Source organism: Manis javanica, chromosome 2 (assembly GCF_040802235.1).
Source record: "Manis javanica isolate MJ-LG chromosome 2, MJ_LKY, whole genome shotgun sequence".
NCBI classification, from domain to species: domain Eukaryota; kingdom Metazoa; phylum Chordata; class Mammalia; order Pholidota; family Manidae; genus Manis; species Manis javanica.
Genome location: NC_133157.1, coordinates 1067809 through 1090560, shown reverse-complemented (window position 1 = coordinate 1090560; position 22752 = coordinate 1067809). Strand labels below are relative to the sequence as shown.

At 57.6% G+C, this 22752-nt stretch overlaps 1 protein-coding gene and 1 long non-coding RNA gene across 2 annotated transcripts; one reads left to right on the top strand and one right to left on the bottom strand.

The window, feature by feature from the left end:
* Positions 1–22287, top strand: LOC140844935 (uncharacterized). The gene is made up of 3 exons (XR_012123503.1): positions 1–405; positions 14701–14884; positions 21276–22287. It is a non-coding gene; the product is annotated as an uncharacterized lncRNA (long non-coding RNA).
* LOC108389324 (beta-lactoglobulin-1-like) lies at positions 4290–8257 on the bottom strand. The gene is made up of 7 exons (XM_037007640.2): positions 8141–8257; positions 7277–7416; positions 6617–6690; positions 5647–5757; positions 5059–5163; positions 4820–4836; positions 4290–4442 (listed from the first exon to the last, which is right to left on the bottom strand). Exons 1-6 carry the CDS (start codon positions 8234–8236, stop codon positions 4820–4822), a joined length of 543 nt encoding a protein of 180 aa, XP_036863535.2. The 5' UTR covers positions 8237–8257; the 3' UTR covers positions 4290–4442.
* Positions 22288–22752: the final 465 nt, after the last annotated feature.

The following is a 22752-nucleotide window of genomic DNA, read 5'->3' as shown; positions in this document are numbered from 1 at the left end:
TGTCCCCCCTGCGTGGGGCGGATGTTCGCGTCTGCATCAGCCCCGTCCCGACTCGGGCTGGGCGAGGGCGCCGGCGCTGCCTGGCCGCTCGGCCCAGCGGTGTTGGCCCTTCCGCCCGAGTGCTGTGGTCTCGGCAATCCCAGGGCCCTGCGGGCAGCCGGCGCATTTCACGAGCCATTGCCCTCCTTCTCTCCGCAGGGCTGACTGGGCCGGTGACGAATCCCTTCCCCGCACGGCGAGTCCGCGGAAGCCCTGCGGCCGCTCCGTCACCAGGGCTGCGGTGACTCCGTGGGGTGGGGGTGGGGGTCAGTGCCGGCGGCCGGGCACCAGGGAAGGAGCCGCCTTTAGCCCGGAGTTCAGAAGTTGCAGCACTGAAGGCACAAAATAGACCTCAATTTTTTAAAGGTAGGAGGGAGCCGTGGAAAGTACTGCTCCGGGGCCGTCTAGGGGAGAACGGGTCCCAGGGGAGGGCGTTCTGGGGGTGTGGGGGGGCAGCGGCGTCCTGCGGTCCCAGCTCGCCCCGCCCCTGCAGGCTGGGGCGCCCAGCCGCAAGCTGTCTACCGGAGCAGCTTTGCTACTTGGGTGGACAAAGGACAGGAGCTGCGAGGGGCTAGCCAAGCAGCGCTGGCCTGTGAGTTGGAGGAATAAGGCCCTTTCCTTTGAGGGACCCACAGAGAGGCCGCTGTGTGCTGGGAGCCTTGCCTGGCGCAGAGGGACTGCAGCAGATGGCACTGAGCCTGAGAGGAGCACCAGGTGCGAGCCAGCCTGCAGGGCACACCCTCGTCCTGCACACACAGTAGGAGGGCTTGGCGTGGTTTGGGGGACACCCCAGTCCACACCACTGCGCGTCGGTGGGCCTATTTGTGTGGGTCTGTTTCTGAGCGTTGATCTGTGTGTCTCTGCCTCTGCAGATACCACAGTCTTGATCACAGTGGTTATATAATTAGATTTGAAACTTGATAGACCGATTCCTCCATGGTATTCGCTCTCAAAATTATCTTAGCTATTCCAGTTCCTTTGCCTTTCCATGTAAATCTTAGAATGATCTTATGTATGTCTACAAAAAACCTTGCTGGGATTTTGATAGGAATTGCATTAAACCTGTATATCAGTTTGAGAAGAGTTGACACCTGCCGTGCTGAGTCTTCTAGTCCATGAACACGGCCTCTCTAGTTATTCGGATCAGCCTTGATGACTTTTACCAGCATTTTGTAGTTTTCAGCACACACATCCCATCCATGTTTTGTTAGATTTACACCTATGTACTCAAGTTTTTTGAGTGATTATAAATGGTATTGCATTTTAATTTTGGTGTCCACATGTCCATTGCTAATATGTAGAAATGCAATTGATTTTTGTGTGTTTATCTTGTATTCTCTCACCTTGGTGAACTCCCTTATTAGCTCTAGGAATTTTTATTATAGGTTCCTTAAGATTTTCTACATAGACAATTGTGTCATCTTCAAATTGAGATGCTTTTATTCTTCCTTTCATATCTGCATGCCTTCTATTACCTTTTCTTGCCTTATTGCCCTGGCTAGAACTTCCTGCTCTATGATAAAAAGGAGAGTCAGGGCAGGGATCCTCGCCATGTTCCTGAGCATTCATTGTTCATCATTGTTGAAAGCATTCATTATTCCCCATTAAGCACTGTGTTGATTCTTAAGTTTTTTGTAGATGCTCTTGCTGAGTTGAGGAGGCTCTGTGTTCTAATTATTCTGAACTCTCTTTTCCTTCATTCTCCCCCCACCACTTCACCTGTCTCCCCCACCCCTCCACTCCTCCTTCCCTATGGCAACGGCTAATCTGTTCTCTGGGTTTATGCGTGTGTTTCAGGTTTGTTTGTTTCTGAGGTTTTTTTTAAATATCATGAATAGGTGCTGAATTTTATCAAATGCTTTACTGTGTTGATTGATATGATCATATGATTTTACCTTGTTAGACTGATAATATAGTGGATTACACTGATTGATTTTCAAGTGTCAAACTAGCCTTGCAGTCCTGGTATAAATCCTATTTGGTTATGGTGTATAATTCTTTTTATATATTGCTGAAATCTATTTGCTAATATTTCCTTAATGCCTGTTGATTGTATATTGGTGAGAAACATTAGTCTGTAGTTTTGTTTCCTTAAAGAAAGGTCTTTGTGTGGTTTTGGTATCAGAGTAATATTAGCTTCATAAAATGAGTTGAAAAGTGTTCCATCCTCTTCTATTTTCAACAAGAGATTGTGTTTTTTGTGCATTTGTGATTTGTAATTTTATATATAGCAGATAAAACCATCTGGGCCTGGAAATGTCTTTCTGGGGAGTTTTAGAATTAATTCAATTTTCTTAGTAGTTGTAGAGCTATTGAAATTATCTGGTTCATATTGAATGAATTTGTATTTTTTTAGGAATTGCTCCATTTGATCTAAGTTGTCAAATTTATGTGTGTAGAGTTGTTCATTGTGATCCCTTGTATCCCTTCGGTGTCTGGAGGGTGTAATGGCACCTCCTCTTTCATTCCTGGGACAGTGATTTGTGTCTTATCTCTTTTTTGCTTTCTCGGTCATGCAAGAAGCTTCCTTTACAACGGTCACGCCATCTATTTTTATTGCTTTACTGTACCAAGACTTCCAATATGATGTTGACTAGGGTGCTGGGAGAGGACAGCCTTACTTTGCTCTCCGTCCTAGGGGGAAAGTACTCAGTCTCTTCCCATGAAGTATGATGTTAAGAAATTTAAAAAATGTTTTTTTAATTATCAGGTTAAGGACATTTCTCTCTGTTCCTAGGTAGGATTGTACTTTCTGGTTCCCTTCTAGTGGGGCAATAACTTCTGACCAACACAGTGAGAGGGGAGACGTTGTGTGTACCTTTTAGGGTACAGTGTTGAATGGACACTTTGAGGCCCTCCTGATGTTTTGATGTTTTTCCTCTGGGATGGCGACCAGCAGCCCCCCAGGCGGTGGCTGGCTGAACACCCGGATACTTGAGTGACTGGGAGGTGCAGGCACCCCTGTTAACCTACAAAGGAAATTTCACATAGACAAGAAATTGATCTTTGCTCTTTTAAATCACTGAAATTTTAGAGTTGTTCATTAATACACCTAAGCTTACGTTGAATGGCACTCTTGATAGGGGAAGAATTTACCTCATGAATAGAGTGTTTTTGAAACATGTATTTTTAAATCAATTAAAAGTTCTTAAATGAGTGTTTCTCTCTTAATGTATTAAGTTAGTAAATTTTTTATGTATTTTCCAATATGGAAATATCCTTGATTTTTCTGGATTCAATCATGATATACTGAGTACATCGTTAGATAGATGTTTGTGTTTTTATACTAAAAGGTAATGGCTGTCCTCTTCCTTTTTCTCTGGCATCATCCTCATCTAACTTTGTTATAGGGCAGTCCAGCAACTTCCCAGCTGTCTTTTACACCCTTGAACACGTTGTGCGAGACAGGAACCTTCTAAGAGAGGTTTGGGGTTCTCCTCCATAGAATGAGAAGATATGGAACTGTTCAGTTATTTTAAAGTTTTCTTTTATAGCAGACATTGGTAATTGGGGTTTTTCTAGAAATGTACCATTCCATCTACGTTTTTAAAACTTAAAAATATGTATAAATTGTTATATACATAATTTTGTATTGTATAATTTTACATATATAAATGTGTATATGTTATTCTATGTAAGTTCTTATTTTTTTAAAAACCTCTTTTTCTGTTGCTATGTACCCTTTTTCCATTTGTGATGGTCAAAAGTTTGTGAAAAACAAATTTCTTTTCCACCTCTGACCTCTTTTGCCAACTCTCTTTGTTTTATGTCAGCCCAGAAAGATCAATACATTTACATGCATGTAAGTCTGATATCAAACAGCTTCCATGTAGCATTTATCCTTATGTTCCTAAAAGATGGCCATGAGGGTCATGGGGGCTGCATTTATAAAAGAGTGCAGAATTTGATTTGCAAGTAACTTATTAAAGTTATATTTATATCAATATTTTTTAATTAAATGACAGGTGGTTTTTTATTTCTTGTCCTTTGTGAGGTGTTTGTGCTGACCAGATGTGCAATGGGAACCAGTGACCTCTTCTGTAGCTCTTCTCTACTTCCTGAAAGTTTGAAGAGCCCCCATAATGTGTGCTGATCCCCAAATGTCACAGGCCTACAATGCAGAGGCCTGAAGCCCAGCCCTTGTCATCCCCCGCTGAGCCGCCCCCTGGGCTCCATCAGCCATCAGCCAGGAAAGACGCAGGCGGAGTCTGCACAAGGTCACTTCTTTATTGCTGAAGGAGGAACCGCTCAGAGCAGGAGACCCCAGGCTGGGGCCTGGAGGTGCCTGGCCCCCAGGCAGAGCCATGTCCTGCAGCCACCTCGGCCTCAGTCCCTCCTGATTGTTTTGACGGGGAGGCAGGGGGTGACATCGTCTCTCTGCAGGTGGCCAAGGCTCCCGGGCCCTGTAGTGGACGGAGCTCCCCTGTGATTTCTGAGGAGCCTGTTGGACCCTCGCCAGCCCCTCCCTGGGCAGCCCGAGGGCAGCGCCTGACCCCCTCCTTGTCTGAGTGGTGTCACCCCCTGCCAGCCCTTCCTCAGCCTCCGCCTCTGTCCACACCCTGTCAGAAGGAGTGGTGGGACGTCAGCATGTGCGTGTGGCCAGGACACAGGGTCAACACCCCCAGAGACCACTCGAGAGAGTGGGTACGGGGCCAGCCGCTCCTACATGGGACCCAGGGACCGGACAGAGGAGAGTCTAGGGTCCCGAGGAGCTGCCCCCCACCCGGGATGCAGGGCAGGGCTGGTACGTTACTCTGGAGATGGACGGGCAGGTGCTCACCTAGACGCGGCACTGCTCTGTGGGGGAAAAAGGGGAGGAAGAGTCACAAGGTGGCCACCACAGTCCCTGGCCCAGGGTCGGGAGGGAGCCCCCAGGGACTCTGCAGCCCTCCACCCGCCTCCTGGGAAGTGGGGGACTTGGGGGGCACCGTGGAGAAAGAGGCCCCCAGGGCTCATGGCTTTCTGGTGCAGGGGCCACAGCAGAAGGCCAGCAGGGACTCGGGGCCCGGGGATGGTCACCTTCCGCCTGGGTCGGCTTGAAGAAGAGCTGGGTGTGCATGGACAGGGGCCTGACAGCTCTGTTGAACTTCTCCATGACCTCATCGTCGACCTTCAGGGTCCTGGCTGTGAGGGCAATGGGTCAGTGCCCCGGCCGAGAGCTCGGGGACCCTGAGGGTGCCACCCGGGAGCCAGCGCAGGAAGGACATGCCAGCGTCCTGAGGCTGGCAGAGCTTGGCCTGGCCCAGCTTCTGGGGTGGTGTTTGGGCTCAGCGCCTCCTCGGGGCCCCTGCCCCTCCTCTCCCTGCAGGACAGTGCTTGGGGGTCTGCAGGCGCATGGGAGGGAAGGGTCCTGGGCCCCGGGCTGTCTGGGGCCGGCATGGCTGAGGTGTGACGTCCCCGAAACCGCACACAATGTGCTTCGTTCAGGGAATCCTGCGCTGTTTCCTCCCAGGCGGTGCTGGGTTCAGAACATCATAGTCCTAATGGTGCCCTCCCTGAACATCACCGCTAGGGGCTCTGAATCAGCGTTGATCTTTTGACCAGGCCAGGGACGTTAAGCCCGCAGGCCCTGGCCCCCCTCCTAGTCGAGCCACGTCAGGGACGCACCCAGGTACTGGCAGGCCAGGCTCCGCTGGGGGGCGGCGGTGTTCTCCATGCAGAGGAACAGGTAGCGGGTGTAGTCGGTGTCGAGCACGGTCAGCTGGTTCTCTTCCATGTCTGGGAGAGACCAAGACAGGGCCAGAGATGAGTTCTGGGTCTTCCTCTCCAGCAGGAGGGGTGAGCAGTCGACTCCTCTGCATGACCGGTGGGGCCCCTCCATGGCCACTCCCCGGTGAGGACCGGGCATGGCGCGTCTCTGCCTACCGTGGCCCCCAGGCCCAGGGGCCTGAGAAGCCGGGAGGTTAACACCTCCACCAGGGCTGTTTCTTGGGCTCCTGGACCTAGGCTCACTCATCCCTCCATCCAAGATGCCCCCTGTGTCCTGGGACACAAAGTGGTGAAGAAATGGGGTTTTCAAGCTGATCTCCAGTGAGACTGGACCCCACCCTGTGAGGGGAGAGAGGACCCTCCTGAGACGAGATCGCTCTGGGGGCAGCCCTGGCCCGGGAGCTGCGAGCGGCGTCGCAGCAGAGTGCCCTGGGCAGCCTCGGTGGGGCGCTGCTGCCCCCGTGCTGCTGTGGGTGGGGGCACTGGGTCCCTGGGGCGGGTGCCCTGGCAACAGCACTGGTGATGGCCGGTGCAGCCAGGCCAGCCAGTGGGGGTAATGTAGGATGCAGCCCAGGCTGCAGGGGCAATGGCACCAGTGGGAGCTCCCCCCAGACGCACGCTCGCCTTGGACTTAGTGAGGAAGGAGTGAATGAGTCCCAAGTCTAGGGCAGGCTGGGTGCGCCGGGGTGCCCTGGCCCCTGAGGAGGGTCAGCGGCCACCAGCTCCACCTGGGCAGCCGGGGAGGCATGGGGCAGGGCAGGCAGCGGCCACCTGAGCTCATGTCGGGATTGCCATTGTCCGCTGCGCCCTGGCACCCTCAGGCCAGAGCACAGCCCTGTTTGCCTGCACCCTGATGGCCCGCACTTACAGTTGATCTTGAACTCAGCAGCGACCCCGGTTTTTTCCGCCAAGATTTTCCTCTCAGCACAGTGGTCATCCTCCCTGTAAGGCGGTTGTGTCTGTGAACTGCCAGTGCGGGAGCAGAAGCCAGGCCCCAGGAGGGTCCCCGGTGGAGGGCATGGGCCCTGGGCTGGTCTCCCGGGCCTAGGCTGTGCACACTGTGACCTCTAACGGCCGGCAGGCGACCAGGTTGGACAGGGCCATGAGGCGTCAGATGGAGGCGGAGGGGAGGAACCAGGAGCGCCCCGGCCCACAAGGTCGGGGGCGGCGGCCTACACTGGGGGCAGCCCCGGGTTCCAGTCCTCATCTCTGCCCTCGACACCCCCAGTGTTGTCCTACACACTGCACCCCCACTTCAGGGGCTGACCAAGGGCCCCAGCCTGCAGCTGTGCCACCCACCTCCACTCAGGCATCTCCACACACTGGCCCCGGGGCTGGGCTGTGGGGTCACCCAGTGGGCCCAGAGCCCTGGGAGGGGCCTCTAAGAGGACTGGGAACCTCTGAGCCCCCTCCCCACACCTGGGGCACAGTGCCTGCCCACAGGGCCCCTCAGGAGCCCTGCCCTGTCTGCCCGCCTGCCCGCCTGCCCTGGAGCCAGGCCCTCATGGGGGGCCCTCGGCACACCCACCGTTGGCTCGTGACGATCTCCAGGTTGTCCTCGGGGGTGGGTCTCAGCTCCTGAATGTACATTCTCAGGGGGCTGCTGGCAGAGTCCAGGAGGGAGATGTCGCTGGCCGCCATGGCCATGGAGTGCCAGGTCCCGGCCACCTGGGGGGGAGGGGAGCCTTCAGCTGCACTTGGGGGCGGGAGGGGGTCCAGGCCCACAGAGGACGCTCCGCCTGCCCCGTCCAGCCGGGTCCTGCCTGCCCCCAGCTCCCCCAGGCTGGCCTTGGCATGAGCTGTGCTGTGGCTCTTGGGGCATGCCCTGGCCGGCCCCCACCGGCCCCGGGCCCCCATCTGCCGACCTGAGGGGTGCTCTGCCTGAAGTCACCTGAACCCATCACCGTGGGTGAGTGGGGAGGCACGTGGTGGAGCAGGGGGCACATGGGGGAAGCTGGGAGCCCTGCCATGGACCAATCTGTGTCCCCCAAATTCACTGTAACCCTGACCCCCAGGACCTCAGAGCACTATTTGGAGGGAGGGTCTTAAAGAGGTGATTAAGATAACATGGGGTGACTGGGGGGCCCTGATCCAATCTGCCTGCTGCCCTTAGGACAAGAGGGCATCAGGACTCAGACACGCACGGTGACGGCCACATGAGGATGCAGGCAGGGGCGGCATCTACACGCCCAGGGAGGGGCTGCAGCAGGACCCAGCCCCGCGGCCCCTGGATTTTGGGGCCTCCGGCCTCCAGGATGGGACAGTGGTTTCCATCCAGCCACCCGGTCTGCGGTGCCTTGTGAAGGCAGCCCCGGCAGGCGGGTGCAGAGCCCTGATGGTGGGGCCTCCCTCTGGCTCTCCTTGGCCTCTGGGGCCCCTGCCCCCCTCAAACCTTTGTTAGGTCCAGGCTCCCCATGGTCTGGGGGACGTCGGCGGCCCGCGTGCCACACAGGAGGGCCATGCCCAGGGCGAGCAGGAGGCACGTCATGGCTGCAGCTGCGGTTGCCCCTCTGAGCTCAGGAGAGTGAGGAGGCCGGGCGGGGGCTCGGCCTTATGGAGGAGGGCTGGCGGGGCTGCCAGCCAGTGCCCCAGGGCTCCGTGCCCTGTGGTTCCCCGAATGCCCCCAGGCTCATCCTTGGGCCCTCGGGGCTTCCTCCACTGGGACAATAGGAGGCCGTCTTCCCTCCAGTGCCCTGTGTCCCCAGGGCCTGGACCCTTCCCGGCAGGGCCCAGACAGGAAGGGTCTGGGGTCTGGGGGGTGGGTCCTGGCTGGCCTCCAGCATCAGGAACACTTCCTGGGTCTGGCTCTGGACAATGACAGGTGGGAGCCAGCGTGGAGGGGAGCTGTGTCCCAGGGGGTGGGCCCCATGGGTCAGCCAGTGGCCAGAGAGCCCATGCAGCCCAGTAACTGTGCACATTGCCCCAGTGGCCGTCTATCCTGCACCAGGAAGCGCATCATCAGCCCCCCTGCACCCTGTCCTGTCTGCCCTTCCCCTGTGCTCCCACAGGCTACCAGTGCCACCTCCCTGCCACTCTGCCACCAGCCCAGCTTCCCCAGAGCCTGGGGCACCTCCTGGTCTTCCTCCCCTGTTTGGCCTTCCTGCCTCGGGCATCAGCTCCTCTGAACCCACACCCGCAGCCTTAGGCAGGCAGGTTCTCCTATGCCCACCTGCTGTAGGAGGGGTGGGGGTGAGGTGGGGCTCAGGTAGCCCTGGGAGGATGGGCCTGGCCCATAGTAGGCACTCTGCAAGCGTTTGCTGCTAAGTAAGAGCAATAATAATAGTGACAAGGTCAGTAGCCGTAATCGTAACTTGGGTTACCCAGACGATGGCCCAGATGGGAAACGACCCAACCTTTGGGCAGGGCTGTACCTCGGGGCAGCACGGACGCATGCCCAGCAGGTGGGTGTAACACAAGCCCACAGTATCAGAACCTTAAGGCCACTAAACCCCACATTTCAAAACTTGTAAAGCACTTCCATATGTGACATTGCCACAAGCCACTGTCCACATGTGGGACCTGCAGGGCTGCTGGTGATGATAAGTTTGGAGGCCAGAGAAGGTCACAGGCCATGACTTGCTGGTTCCACTTTGGCAGACCAGCCCTACGGTGGTGTGCGTGCCTCTGTGTCATTGCTTGACGTTCCGGTCAGCCTGCTCATCCCCAGAGGCGTGGGCATCAGGGTGGGGGGTGAGAGCAAGAGGGGGACAGGGCCTCCAAGGTGTCCTGCAGCGGGCGGCCCCACTCTCCCGACGGGGCCTGGGGAGCCAGCCCTCGCCCCGCCCTCTGCGGCCCATGTCTGTGCTGGGTCTTGCTGCCCGCATGGCCGCTGGCACCTCAGAGGGAGGCTTAGGGTCCTCTGGCCTCGCTCTGGTGTGCGGGCTGGTCTCCATTTCTTTCTTTCTGGAAGAGGCCATTCATTACCGGACCAGGAAAGATCCCACCCACCACAGAGACTGCAGGCTGCAGACTGACCCCCTTTCTGAAGATGGGCGCGGTAGGAAAGGAGGTGGGGCAAGGGCCCCAGGCCTTGCCCGGCCAGCCACACCCAGCGGGATCCCCAGAATGCGCCCTTCTGTGGAAATAGTCTCCCCAGGGGTGACCAGTTCAGATGAGCCAGACTGGATGGGTGGCCCAAAAGGATCATCTGGTGGCCTTACAGGAGAAAACAGAGACAGAGGGGACACAGGGAGGTGGCCGGGTGGAGGATGGAGGTGGAGATTCGCAGAGATTGGCATCTACAAGACAGGGGAAGCCAAGGGTGGCCACCACCAGCAGGAGCTAGCAGAGGCCAGGGCCTCCCCTAGATCCCCCATGGTGGCACACGTGGCCTTGCTCACCCTGACTGTGGACTTTTGGCCCCAGAACTGGGCAGGAAGGAATACACTTCTGTTGGTAGAAGCATCCCCTGCACCAGCACCAGTGGGGGTCCTTTGCTTTGGTGGTCCCAGGGCACTAGCCTGGGCAGTCAGGCCCAGCGTCCCCAGTGAACCAGGTCTGGATGAGAGATACCGCCTGGATTCAGAAGGGTGTCAGGCAGAGAGAGGGAGGCCTGCAGTCTGGCCTCCCGGTAAGCTTGAGAAACACCAGATCCTGTCAGCTGCAGGCTGTGGTGTTCGTGGGAATGGCAACCGCAAAGCATGCTTCTCGGGGCACACCTATTCATGATTTCTAGGAAGAGTGTTCCACAGATGCCACGAAAAACAAGCACATGAGGAATAAAAGCTACCACTGGCCTTGGGCAGCTGGCGCTGCGCGGCTTGGGAGGGAGGCTGAGGCCCTGGGGCTGCTGCCCAGTGAGTGGGACCAGGGAGGACCCTGGCCCCTCAGCACCCAGCCGTGCCTTCCCGCCAGGACAACCTTGCACTTTATAACAAGGTCAAGAGGGCAAGCCTGCCACTGCAGAATTAGTTTTCTCAGAATGAACTCTCAGGGTCAGTGGGCTTTTATGGGGTTGAGAAGGAAGGCATTGACTCCCTCCCTGTTTCCCCAGGACCTGCCCCCAGCAGCCAGGGGTCCACCATGCTGGGAAGCAGCCAGGGTTCATGAGTGTGGGGTGAGCACCAGGTGCCCACACGCAAGAACTGTCATGGGTGGCCTTTCATCTGAATGGCCAGGGGCTGGGAAGGGGAGGGGAGTGAGTGTTCAGTGCGGACTTGGGAAGATGGAATGTTATGGAGACAATGGTGGGGACAGCCGCACAGCAACGTGGACGTGTTAGATAGAAAAATAGACATGGGTGAGTGGAAGGAGAATAAAGCCAGTAAAGCCCACTGAGAGGGACTCAAAGAGTCAACCAGACGAACCAGAGAGCCAGTGAGGACGCAGAGTTAATGAGTTAATCAGCTGAAGCTCCAAGGGCCAGGAGCTACTTGGAATGTCCGGACAGTCCCCAGTTAAAGAACAGCATCTGGACGCAGCCCATGACTTCACTGCGTCAATCAGATCGCGCCGTTGTAAGGTTTGCTTTAACCTGCTACAGGACCCAGCTTGCTCTTTAACTTAACCTGTATGCTGTGTTTTCCTCCACCGCCAACCCCTCACCAAGTAATTTGCAACCTGGCCTAGAGACAGGCATCATGACAAATTTTCCAAAAGAGCTTAGATATAAACAGCATAGTATCTCCTTAAGGCGACTCCACCTTAAGGCGAAGATTCCATTTTAAAAACCAGGGGGTTAAGAAGTGAGATTCCCAATGTAGTCTTTGGTAAACAGACAATAACTAACCCACCATAAAGCACGGCAAACAATCTTAACTGATATGTATCCGCAGAGAGAAGTCACTATCCTAGGGAGGAAATGGATCAATAAGTTTCTTGTGTTAAGTTTATTCAGCAGAATTAACTGGAGAACTGATAATACAAGAGAGGAGACATGGGGTCTCTCACCAGAGATAAGCATCTCGAGACCATGTGACACGTTTACACCCCTAGCCCTCTGTCACATTCCTGAAAAATCCTTAACAGCTTGTAAAACCCCAGACCCGAAACCCTTAGTGCACCTCTTCTCTGAGGTTGCCCACACTCCCCTTTCTTTGAAGGTGCAACATTTTGCCTTAAATAAACTTCTCACGTTTTATCTCTGCATTATTCCAGTGGGGAGTCCCTTTGTTTCTTTGCTATTTCATTCTAATTCTCCGACTTAAGCTCAAATCTTCCTATTTACCTGTCCTATTTCAGATAACTAGGGCGGGGCTGCTGAGAGCTCTGATTTGGGCCTGCAAGTTCCCGCTGCGTGGGTGACCCGGACGGACCCGCAGCCGTACGGTCACGCTCTTCAGCAGCCTGCCTGGGGGTCTCCCTTTCTGCGTCTAGGAAGTTCGCAGAACATAATCTCACCCCACCCAGAGCTCTGCGGCTCCCCCAAATCCTGGGGTGGTGAGGACTCAGTTCCCACACCATGCAGATCCAAGGAGTCACTGGACGCCAGGGGACCCTGGCTTTAGGAGTCAGCAGGGGATGCGCCCCATGATGAGCAGCAGTGCAGAGAGCTTCCCTTCCAGCTAAGCCCTTCCCTGCTCTCTGCTGCCTGAACGGCCACTGCCATTCCAGATACTCTCACTTGATGCCCTCCTCACCTGGTGCGTCGACTTCCCTACACCCCCAAACCGAGCTCCTCCCCAGCAGATGTGCCTGATGCCCCTAAACTGTGAGCTGGGAACGGCTAAGATGGCAAATGCTATGTTGTGTGTATTTCACTGCAATTTTTTAAAAAGTCAGATTGCCCACGGACACCATCCACTCTCTGACTTCCGTCCCCAGGGTCGCCCTCCTGGTCTCCTGTCAGAGCATCATTTGGGGGGTAGATTCCTGAATGCCCATGGGGGCCTTGCTCTCTCTCCTGACCCCGCCTGAGGCCCCCGGAGCCTGCCTGCTCTTCTGCAGCAATGTCAGCACAGCCCATCCCGTTACCCCCTCCGGGCACACTGTCCCAACAGGCATCTCCACGGTGTGCGCCCCCCTCCACCGGAGCCCCAGCTAGCGCACTGAGAGCCACCGCCCTGCTCTCGGAGCTGCTCCCTGGCCACCAGAAAAAGCTAAAATCCTGCCGGCAGCTCATCCTGCTGCTCAGACCTATGCTCTTGCCAGTTTCACGTCCACGGCTCAGCCTGCCGTCCCAGCACGGCCTGACTCTGCGCGCAGGTCTGTCCTTCTCCCCCGTCAGCCCCGTGGCCTCTGCTGCAGGGGGGCGGTGAGCTCCTTTAGGGCTGTAGCCTGTTCCTGCTGGTCGGTCTCGCATCACTAGGTAATAATATCTTCTTGCAGCAATTTTCTTTGCTCTGAAGTCCGCCTTGTTGGCTGTTAAGTCAGCCGCCTCTGCCCTCTCTGCTAATGTCTGCACGGCCTGCGCTCTTCCGTCCTTCCCGCCCGACCTGCCAGTGTCTTTGGACTTGTCGTCCCGCTCTGCCACCGAGCCCATCCAGGGGATCCACTGCTCTTACTGCGCTTTTAGTTCTCGGACTCCCATTTGGCTTTTTTCCATAACTTGTATTTCTTTGCCAAGATTTTCTGTTTTCATTTGTTTCAAGTGTGTCCACAGTCACATTTTTACCACAGTTGCTTTAAAATCCTTGTCAGCTAATTCCAATGTCGGGATCTTCCAGGCATTGCCTTTTCTCATTTAAAGTGTTGACTCTTGGTTGTGGTCTGGCAGGTGGTGTCTTACTGTTTCCTGGTCATTTTGCCTGTCATGTTAGGAGACTGGGTGCTATTGAAGTATTTTGTGTGGCAGGCAGTCTCCCTGTTGAGTTCAGCACCCGGGTCCTGGCCTACTTCTGGGGACTGGGGTTCCAGTGACCGTCTGACGGTCAGGCCTCTGTTGGGGTGGCTGCTGCCTGCCTGGTGTGTGCGGATGCAGGGGCTCAGTGGTCCCTGCAGGCACGACTCGGGGCAGGCGGGGTCTCCCAGGCAGAGGCCAAGCTCTGGGGGATGGGGACGGCGTCCTAGGCCCGCCTGCTTGGGAAAGGGAGCGCACCCTTTGGCAGCTTATCGTTAGAGGGACCCTTGGGGCTTTGGGCTCACCCAGTGCCGTGGAGGGACACCCGTCAGATCCAGGCAGAGAAGGAGCCCCTGGGCTGCCTCCTGTTGCCAGACCAGCGTCAGGAAATGCGCGGCCTGGTCGCGTGGGCCTCCCGAAGGGGGCTGCCAGGGTGCTGCCCGTCCGACCCCAGGGCCCCTGACCGGTCTGCCCTCCTCTTCCCACCGGTCAGATTCGCCTTTTGCTGCAGTTTGTGTTATTTTGGGGAAGATGAGTGTGCTGATGAGGGAGGAGCAGGGCGGGTGACCCTCCTGCTGGGGTGGAGGCCCACCTCCCCGGGGTCTTTTCAGGGAGCCTCTCTGGCTTTGCTTATTCCCAGCCAGCAGTGGTGGCGGGAAGCGGCCTGCAAACAGGAAGCACGGGGATCTCACACGAGCCCCGGGGCTGGGCCAGAAGTCTGGGCAGACCTTAGGCCCGGTGGGTGATGGTGCGGGTGGGTGACGGTGGCGGGATGGCGGCTGCACACTGGGGTGGTGGTGCGCCAGTGGGCCTGGGCAACGCCAGTGTGTGGACTGCAGGGCAGCTCCCTCTGGGCCATTCCTCCCACCATCTGCGCTTCCCAGGACAGACACAGGGCAGGGCTCGCCCCAGACGCCAGCAGTGGCCTGTGCCCTCATCCACCCTACTGCCCACCCGGCCAGCACGCGGGCCATGACAGTAGGGAGGGCAGCCTCGGCACCTGCCACGCACCCTGGGCCCTTACGGGAAGGCCCACTACTCCCTCCCACCTGCCCCGTGTCCCCCCTCGGCCTCTCCCCACCTGCTCCCAGAACCACATCTTGGGGTCCTGGCAGGCCTGCTGTATGGGGCCCATCCCTGCTGTCATCTGGGCCAGGCATCCCTGCAGCAGGTCTCACCTGTGGGAACACCTGGGAGCAGCCTGGCCCACTGGTTTCTCCTGCTTCTGACCTCAGGACCCAGCACGTCCTCCCAGACGTCCACTTCCGGGGCTCTGATACTTCCCGGAGCCTGAGAGGAATGCCCAGCTCTGTAATGCCTCTGCACACCTGCCCTCCACAGCAGCCTGGAGTTCCACGTGGCATGGAACCAGAAGAAATGCAGTGAAATAGAGCCCGGAAGGGGGTGAGACCTACACAGGTTAGTTTCCTCATTTTGTTTTTTGTGGTTTGTGCTATGGAAACAGGGGCAAGGAAGAGACCCAGGGTCAGGAGCGATCCTGCAGGCCCCACACCCCTCCCTGCCTGCCCACCCTTCTGGAAGCCACAGCGCGTCATGAGCACAGCACAGACAGAAGCCAATACACTACCTTTTTATGAGGGAAAAAAACATGTTTATTGGGGAGACTTAAATATCTTGAATTTACTAATGAGAAAAACGTTAGAATTTTTTCATAGAGACAACAATGAGGAAAGGTTAGAGCACCTTGTGGTTGCCCAGACTACACACCTCTGCGAAGAGGACAGTGCGGTGGGCGATGCATCGCACGGCCTGTCCACCCTGGCAGCGACTGACTGGTGAAGACAAAGTCTTCTTGTGGGACCAGGACATGCAGCTCCTCAGGTCCAGCTGCTCGTTGTTCAAGGTGACACGTTCCAAGGGCTCTCGGCATTTGACTTGTCTTTCCTTGACCAGACAAGTCTGGCCCACCTGGGTGGCTGGCTGGCTGCAGGGTGTATGACTCGTCTTCCATGGCTCTAGGGAGCCATGCCGCCCGTGGGAGTGGTGACACCCACGTACTGGGGCTTGGACTTCCTTCTGATGTTTGTTTAACTGTGGTGTGAAGTCCACGGAGAGCTGCCACTTTCTCCTCTAAAGTCTGTCCGCCCGCTGCCATCAGCACCTGAGCCTCAGCATCCGCGTTCTCCACAGTTGATCTTCCTGCGAATGACCCCTGGTTCCGGGCGGTGGCTGGTGACAGATTAGGTTTTGGCAGAGTGTCCTGATGTTTGCTTTTTCTGCTCTGCAAGAAGAGCGTCAGCCTTGCAGCGAAGGAGCTTTCCGGAGGCCTCTGTGTCTCCCCGGGGGGGCAGTGGGGGCATCTGGTCCCAGCGGAGTGTACTGCTCCCCGGACCCGGGCAGGCCAGCTCCCAGTCACAGCCTGACGTGGGCCCAGTGCCACAGACCCCTCTTCGTGCTCTCCCGGAGGCCTGCTCTGGGGACGGCACGGGGACACCGGAGAAGCCACGTTGGCTCTGATGAGCGGCATGTGTCGGGGACAGTGTCGAGGGTGGTTCTGCGATGGTTCCCTCACCTTGGGCTTCAGCTCACTCAGCCTCTGTGTTGGAACATGGTTCTCCTGGGTACAGGGAAACAGGCTTCATACAGGACAGGGGACTTTCCCTGGTCCCTGGAGCTTCTGACATCCCCACATGCCCGTTTAAGTCCTGAGATGCTGTTTCCAGCGTGACTCTGGACTGTGCCTGAAGGGCTGGGAGCGCCGTGGCCTCCCGAGCCTCTGTGGCCCTCAAAGACCATGATGCTGAGCACACCTCCAGCATTGTCGCCTTCCACAGGGGTCCTGGAGGCCTGTCCCCCACTGTCCTTTCTCTGCTCACCCCTGACCATTGCTGAACAGGGACTCAGCTTCGGGCCGCCCTGCCGGGCCTGCTCCATAGTCCCATTCTGACAGCCTCCACCCATGACGCTGAGTGTGGGGTGCTGAATCGGTGCCTTGCCCTCCTGTCCAATAGGACAGGATGTGGGGCACCTGTAGTCATCACCCAGTGGGCTCCCTCCCTAGACCTTTTCCGCTCACACACGTGAGAGGGCGAGGAGAGGCCTCCCCATGGTGGAAGCTGACTCCTCAGTTTCCACCGTCTCTCCTGGAAAGGCCTGAGGGAGTTTTTCCACAAAGTAAGGAAACTTGAGTCTCGTGGGGATGCCTGACACACAGGTGCCTGGGGGTGGGGTAAGGCCAACTGCAGAATGGGCCAGGCGTGAGTCTTTTTCGGTTGAGAGCACCTTGTGGTTGCCCAGAGTAGACACCTCTGCGAAGAGGACAGTGCTGCGGGCAGTGTCGCTGTTGGCCTGGGACACTTTGCATGGCGGGTCCACCCTGGCAGCGACTGACTGGTGAAGACAAAGTCTTCTTGTGGGACCAGGAAGCGGAGCTCCTCAGGTCCAGTGGCTCCTTGTTCAAGGTGACATGTTCCAAGGGCTTTCGGTGTCTGCCTTGCCTTTCCTTGACTGGAAAAGTCTGGCCCTGCTGGGTGGGTGGATGGCCGCACGGTACACGACTAACTTTCCCTGGCTTGGGGGAGCCAGGCTGCCCGTGGGAGTGGTGACACGCATGTACTGGGGCCTTTAACTCTGGGGCGTGAAGGCCACGGAGAGCTGCCACTTTCTCCTCTAAAGTCTGTCCGCCCGCTCTCAGCACCGCCTGAGCCTCAGCATCCGCATTCACCACAGTTGATCTTCCTGCGAATGACCCCTGGCTCCGGGCGGTGGCTGGTGACAGTTTCGGTTTTGGCAGAGTGTAGCGCTGTTTGCCTTTTATGCTCTGCAAGAAGAGCATCAGCCTTGCAGCGAAGGAGCTTTCCGGAGGCCTCTGTGTCTCCCCTGGGGGGCACTGGGGGCATCTGGTCCCAGCGGAGTGTACTGCTCCCCGGACCCGGGCAGGCCGGCTCCCAGTCACAGCCTGCCGTGGGCCCAGTGCCGCAGACCCCTCTTCGTGCTCACCCGTAGGCCTGCTCTGGGGACGGCACGGGGACACAGGAGAAGCCACGTTGGCTCTGATGAGCGGCATGTGTGGGGGAGAGTGTCGAGGGTGGTTCTGCGATGGTTCCCTCACCTTGGGCTTCAGCTCACTCTCAGCCTCTGTGTTGGAACATGGTTCTCCTGGGTACAGGGAAACAGGCTTCATACAGGACAGGGGACTTTCCCTGGTCCCTGGAGCTTCTGACATCCCTGCATCCTCGTTTAAGTCCTGAGATGCTGCTTCCGGTGTGACTCTGGACTGTGGCTGAAGAGGTGGGAGCGCTGTGGCCTCCCTAGCCTCTGTGGCCCTCAAAGACTGTGATGTGAAGGTCACCTCCAGCGTCGTCACCATCCCACATGGGTCCTGTGAGGCCTGTCCCCCACTGTCCTCTCTCACCTCATCCCTGGCCATTGCTGAACAGGGACTCAGCTCCGGGCTGCCCCTCTGGGCCTGCTCCACAGTCCCATTCGGACAGCCTCCACCCGTGTCGCTGAGTGTGGGGCACTGATTCGGGGGCCTGCCCTCCTGTCCAATAGGACAGGATGTGGGGCACCTGTAGTCATCACCCAGTGGGCTCCCTCCCCAGACCATTTCCACACACACACGTGAGCGGGCGAGGAGAGGCCTCCCCGCGGTGGAAGCTGCCTCCTCGGTTTCCAAGGTCTCTCCTGGGAAGGCCTGAGGGGGGGTTCCCACACAGTCAGGAAACTTGAGTCCCGTGGGGACGCCTGACACACAGGTGCCTGGGGCGGCCAAGGCCGACTGCAGAGTGGGCCAGGCGCGGGTCTTCCTCAGCCGATAGACAGTTAGCGCCTGAACGACCTTCAGGAGTACCCGCCGCCTGTGCTGCGCCCGGAGCCTTCTGGTGCGCGCTTCCAGCATCTCCCGAGTGTACAGCTCAAGGGGGGGAGTCCCGTGGCAGGTGTTCACACGGGGTTTCCATCCCTTAGAGAGTCCCCGACAGGTGGAAGTAGGGACGCTGCACACTTCCTGAGGCCTTTCGACTCCAGAGGATCGAGCCCGCTGACCTTCTGGTTGCTTCTGCAACGTGGGCCGTTCTGGGGGTCGAGTCTCAGGCGCGATGAGAGATTGCGGCTTATTCTGCAAAGTAGAGCAAGTTACTCGGAGGCCCTAATCTGGTGTGGACACGGTGGTAGGGTTGGGAGGGGGGATTGGAGACAGGCTGGGATACGGACATGAGCCAGAACTGGGGGCTCCAATCGATCTAAGCACAGAATCAGGGCCTGAGACGGGAACTCCAGTTGGGACGGAGGCTGGGACTGGACAGACGGTGGGGAAATGTAGCCTGCATTTGAACTGGGTAACAATTTGAGATTACATGGAATAAAACAGATGGGGACTGTGGTGCTGGAGGCGCACTCAAAGGTCCAGACAGTGGCCCCAAGGGATTCGCTATGTAGGGAAGGGAGACCCCAGAAAAGGTGGTTAGATGTGTGCTGTACGTGGCCCTCCGAGACTTTGGGATCTGAGAGCTTCCGAGGACCAGGCAGCTGTTCTGGTTTGCCTTCTGTGCTACAGGGGAGTTAGGGGTGTGTGTATGCCTGGGTCTCCCCGGAATGCAGCCAGTGTCTGGGACCCACCCTCTGAGGTGTTGGGGGGAGAGGCTTGAGGCTTTGGCAGCCACCTGCCGCAAGGACAGGGCAGAAACGGGGACACCAAGGCCTGAGATGGCTGGGGCAGGAGAAGCTCCCCAAGGGGAGTGTGTGGATGGGCTCCGTGGGAGCGCCACTGGGTCCCAGTGAGGAAGAGTCCGAGTGGAGTCTTGGGGAGGGGTGCAGGGGAGGCTGTGAGAGACGGAGGGTGGGACACGGGGGTGGAGCGGGAGAAGCAAGGGGCTGGGGTGAAAGGCGGTCCAGGGGAAGGAAGAGCTCTGGCGGTTGAGAGGCACCTGGGGAGCGGTGAGCATGAGCAGAACATGTGGGGGCCGGTGGGCCTGGTGCAGCAGTGGCGGCCAGGGACGGAGGCAGCTTCAGCAGGGGGGTCTGGGAGGCTGAAGGGGACATGGTGGGAGAAACGCCACCTAGAAGCTCCCGGCATGGCTGACGGGCTCCAGCCGTCTGTGCTTTGCCTACCTCGCCAGGGGGGTCCTGACGTGACCGACGATCTCCGCTCTTGTCCAGGATCCTGCTCAGGAGGCTGCGGAGGACAGGAGGCACAAGGTGCAGCCAGGAGCAGACAGGGCCAGGAGGGCCAAGGCGGCCAGGCAGGGGCGGGCATCTGGGGCCCATGGCCTCCACAGCCCCCACACTGCCCTCATGGTGCTCCTGCTGTCCCACACCCCAGCACTGTCCCCACCCCTGTCCCCACGGCTGCCCCTCCCAAGTCGGCCGCAGGCTGCGGCAGCCCTGGAGTCCCCTTACAGGCTCCGGGAGGAAGGACCCGAGAAGGAAGGGTGAGCTTCATTACCTCTCTGGGTGTGTCAGCAGGCTGCTTGCCACCTCCAGTCCTCGCAGGCCAACTCTGCAGCCTGGGAGGTGGAAGACACCATCGTGGTGGGGAAGGCAGGGACCTAGGGGTCTAACAGGAGCCTGAGTGCCATGTCCCTTTAGGGGAGACTGGGGAGCTCAGTGTCTGGGGCCCGAGCCTCGGTGTCCCGGGCCGCAGGGTCCCTGCCGGCGATGGGAATGCTCGTGACTGGGGAACGCTTTGTCATCTGCGGGGGGCTTCTACACCCGTTACCCTCTGTGGCCCTCACAGCCTCCGTCCTAACCACCCTTTGCAGGGTCGGGGTAGGGCCACCTTAGAGGGCTCCTGAGGGGAGTTTGACACATCGGCCACACGTGGACCTGGAGCCCCTGCTCCCAATCCGGGCACTCTTGGGCCCCTCCAGCCCACCCCGTCTGCGCTCGGTGACACCCACTTCCGGCCCCTCGCAGCTCTGCTCCAGCACAGACGCTGGGGAGCATCCCGGCTCAGGTCTCCTGCCCAGCAGCCTCCCCACGGGCTTCCACTCCCGGGGGACAGGCCCTGCCGCTGACATCCTCAGGGGTGTCAAGGAGCTGGGCCCTCAGGCGGGGCGGAGGGAGGCTGCCCCGGGGCGGGCAGGGCGGGCAGGGCAGAGGGCAGCACCCACCTCTCAGAGCCGCGTGTCTCTTCCTCCTCCACCTGTTCTTCTCCCTGGGCTCCAGGGGAGGCTGTGGGACCAAAACACCCGAATCACCACAGGGCGCGGCCATGTGCCCTCTGCTCACAAACGGGGCACAGACCTCAGAGTCCGTGACCAGGACTGTCTGCATTTAATTAACAGGCCTGGAGGTTTTCCTTCTTGTACTTTTTTAAAGTAGATAAAAATATTTTCCGCTTTCCTTCCTTGAAGAAGGTAAAGAAGGACTTTCTGCTGGGGACCCGCCCTGGCTTTCTTGCGTCACCGCATTTCTCTGCTCAGGAAACACACCCGTGCTCAGACCCACAGGCCCCTCTGAGCTCCGTCAGGCCACACGCTGCCCCCCGAGGCCTGCGCCCCACTGCCGCCCCTGCTCAGAGGCGCTGCGGGCTCAGCACTGCCCCCGGGTCGGCCTGGACGAAGCCCCGTCCCCGACCCCTGCCCCAGACCCCTGCCCCGGGAAGGCAGCCGGTGGGTCTGTGCTCAGGGGCCTGTCCTCCCGTGGGCGTCAGATTCTCAGGATCTCGGCCGCAGCCGCTGGCCCCCGCTTTGGGGCTTTGGCCCGCAGCCCTCGGGCCCTCCTGGCTCCTGTCTGGGATCTTGGGAGAGATACTCCTGCCGGAACTCGGGCCCGGCCTGGCTTATGCCTGGAAGGAGGAGCTTGGATTCCTTCCTGAGAAAAGATGTCTTCTTCTTTCCCATCCCAGGAGCCTCTACAGCTGAGCCCCCAAAAGCAGAAGTGATCATGGAAAGGAGAGACTCCCATTGCGTCCGGTCTGGGCCAAGGGCTCCTTACCTCCCTGATGTTTCTAGGTGGCGGTGAGGGTGCATCAAAGGGGAAGAAGAGGACCTGCAGGAGGAGCAGCCCCAGTCCGCACAGGATGCCTGCAGTGACCGCGGGCCCCCAGGAGGTGGGGCTGGAGCTCAGCCAGGTAGCGAGACCGCTTCTCAGAGATAGGAGGGGATTCTCCATGTCTGATCCGCACTGCTGCCCTCGAGCAACTGGGCTCTGGGCATGTGCTTGGGCACAGCACAGCAGGCCCGCATCACAGAGGGTGGCCTGGTCACAAAGGGCCCCTGCGGGCGGGGCAGGGGACAGGGGAGGAGCAGGCGGGTCCACAGCCCCCCACCCACCGTCTGGTCCCACAGGGCTCTGCACACTCCTGGGCCTTCTGGGTCCCTTTCCAACCCTGTTCACCTTGTCAGAGAGACGGTTTTTCCATTCATCCAGACGTTATCTGGTTCCCGTGGTCCATTAGAGACCTTGACTAGAGGCCCTCCAATTTCATAAACCTTGAAATTCTTACATTGACCCTGGAATTTTAGCCATTGCTCCAGGATTTGTACTGAGGATTTCCTCTGTTCACCTTCCCCACATAACGTTTATGCCCGGTATAAGCCAAGGCACAGAACTTAAATTTATTTTACACTTACTTAGATTTGTGGGTTTTGAATAGTGCTTTGTCCCATTTTCAATCAGATGGACTGACACAAAAATTTAAATAATTATTCAAAATTCATAAATCTAAGTATGAAAGAATTGTAAGTAGTTACTCCTTGAAATGATATTTTTGTGAGTCTGTAGCATTTAAAATTATGGCATTAATTAGCCTTTAAATTGTGTACTCTTGCGACTTGCTGTAAACACACACACAAAGTCATCTTTTCATAAACCAATCAGGTATTTTCAAATCCAAGAATCCACAAATATCTATTAAAATTTTTTTCTTCATATGCTGTCTTGATGGGTCTTATTCTGCCAGAAGATAGTCCTCACTTTCCGTGTAGGTTTGAAGCATGTTGTCTTAGGCCAGCGGGACCGCCATCACGTCATGCCACAGGCCGGATAGATTACAAACAGCAGAGATGTGCTTCTCACAGCTCCGGAGGCAGGAAAGGCCCAGATGAAGGCCCCAGCATGGCCATCTCCAGTGACGGCCCTGTTCCTGGCCCACAGCCAGAGGCTTCTCCCTGGGGTCACAGTGGGAGGGCGTCGGGGCCTCCTGGGGCCTCTGTTACAAGGCACCCGTGCCCAGACAAGGGCTGAGAACCACCTGCCTGTGGCCCCACATCTTAACATCTCGAGGAGTTAGGATTTCAACCTGTGACCCCTGGGAGGACACAAACGTTCAGACATGCACACGTGCTGCACCCAGAGGCCAGGACCCGGGGAGGGTGAGCTAA

What these genes read in the sequence shown, in the direction of transcription:
- LOC108389324 (XM_037007640.2), bottom strand. Translation starts at nt 8,236, where the DNA reads ATGACGTGCCTCCTGCTCGCCCTGGGCATGGCCCTCCTGTGTGGCACG. An exon ending in GGAGCCTGGACCTAACAAAG is followed by an intron (nt 7,417 to 8,140) that starts GTTTGAGGGGGG and finishes CCTCCCCCCCAG; the next exon opens with GTGGCCGGGACCTGGCACTC. An exon ending in TGCTGAGTTCAAGATCAACT is followed by an intron (nt 5,758 to 6,616) that starts GTAAGTGCGGGC and finishes GGTCTCTCCCAG; the next exon opens with ACATGGAAGAGAACCAGCTG.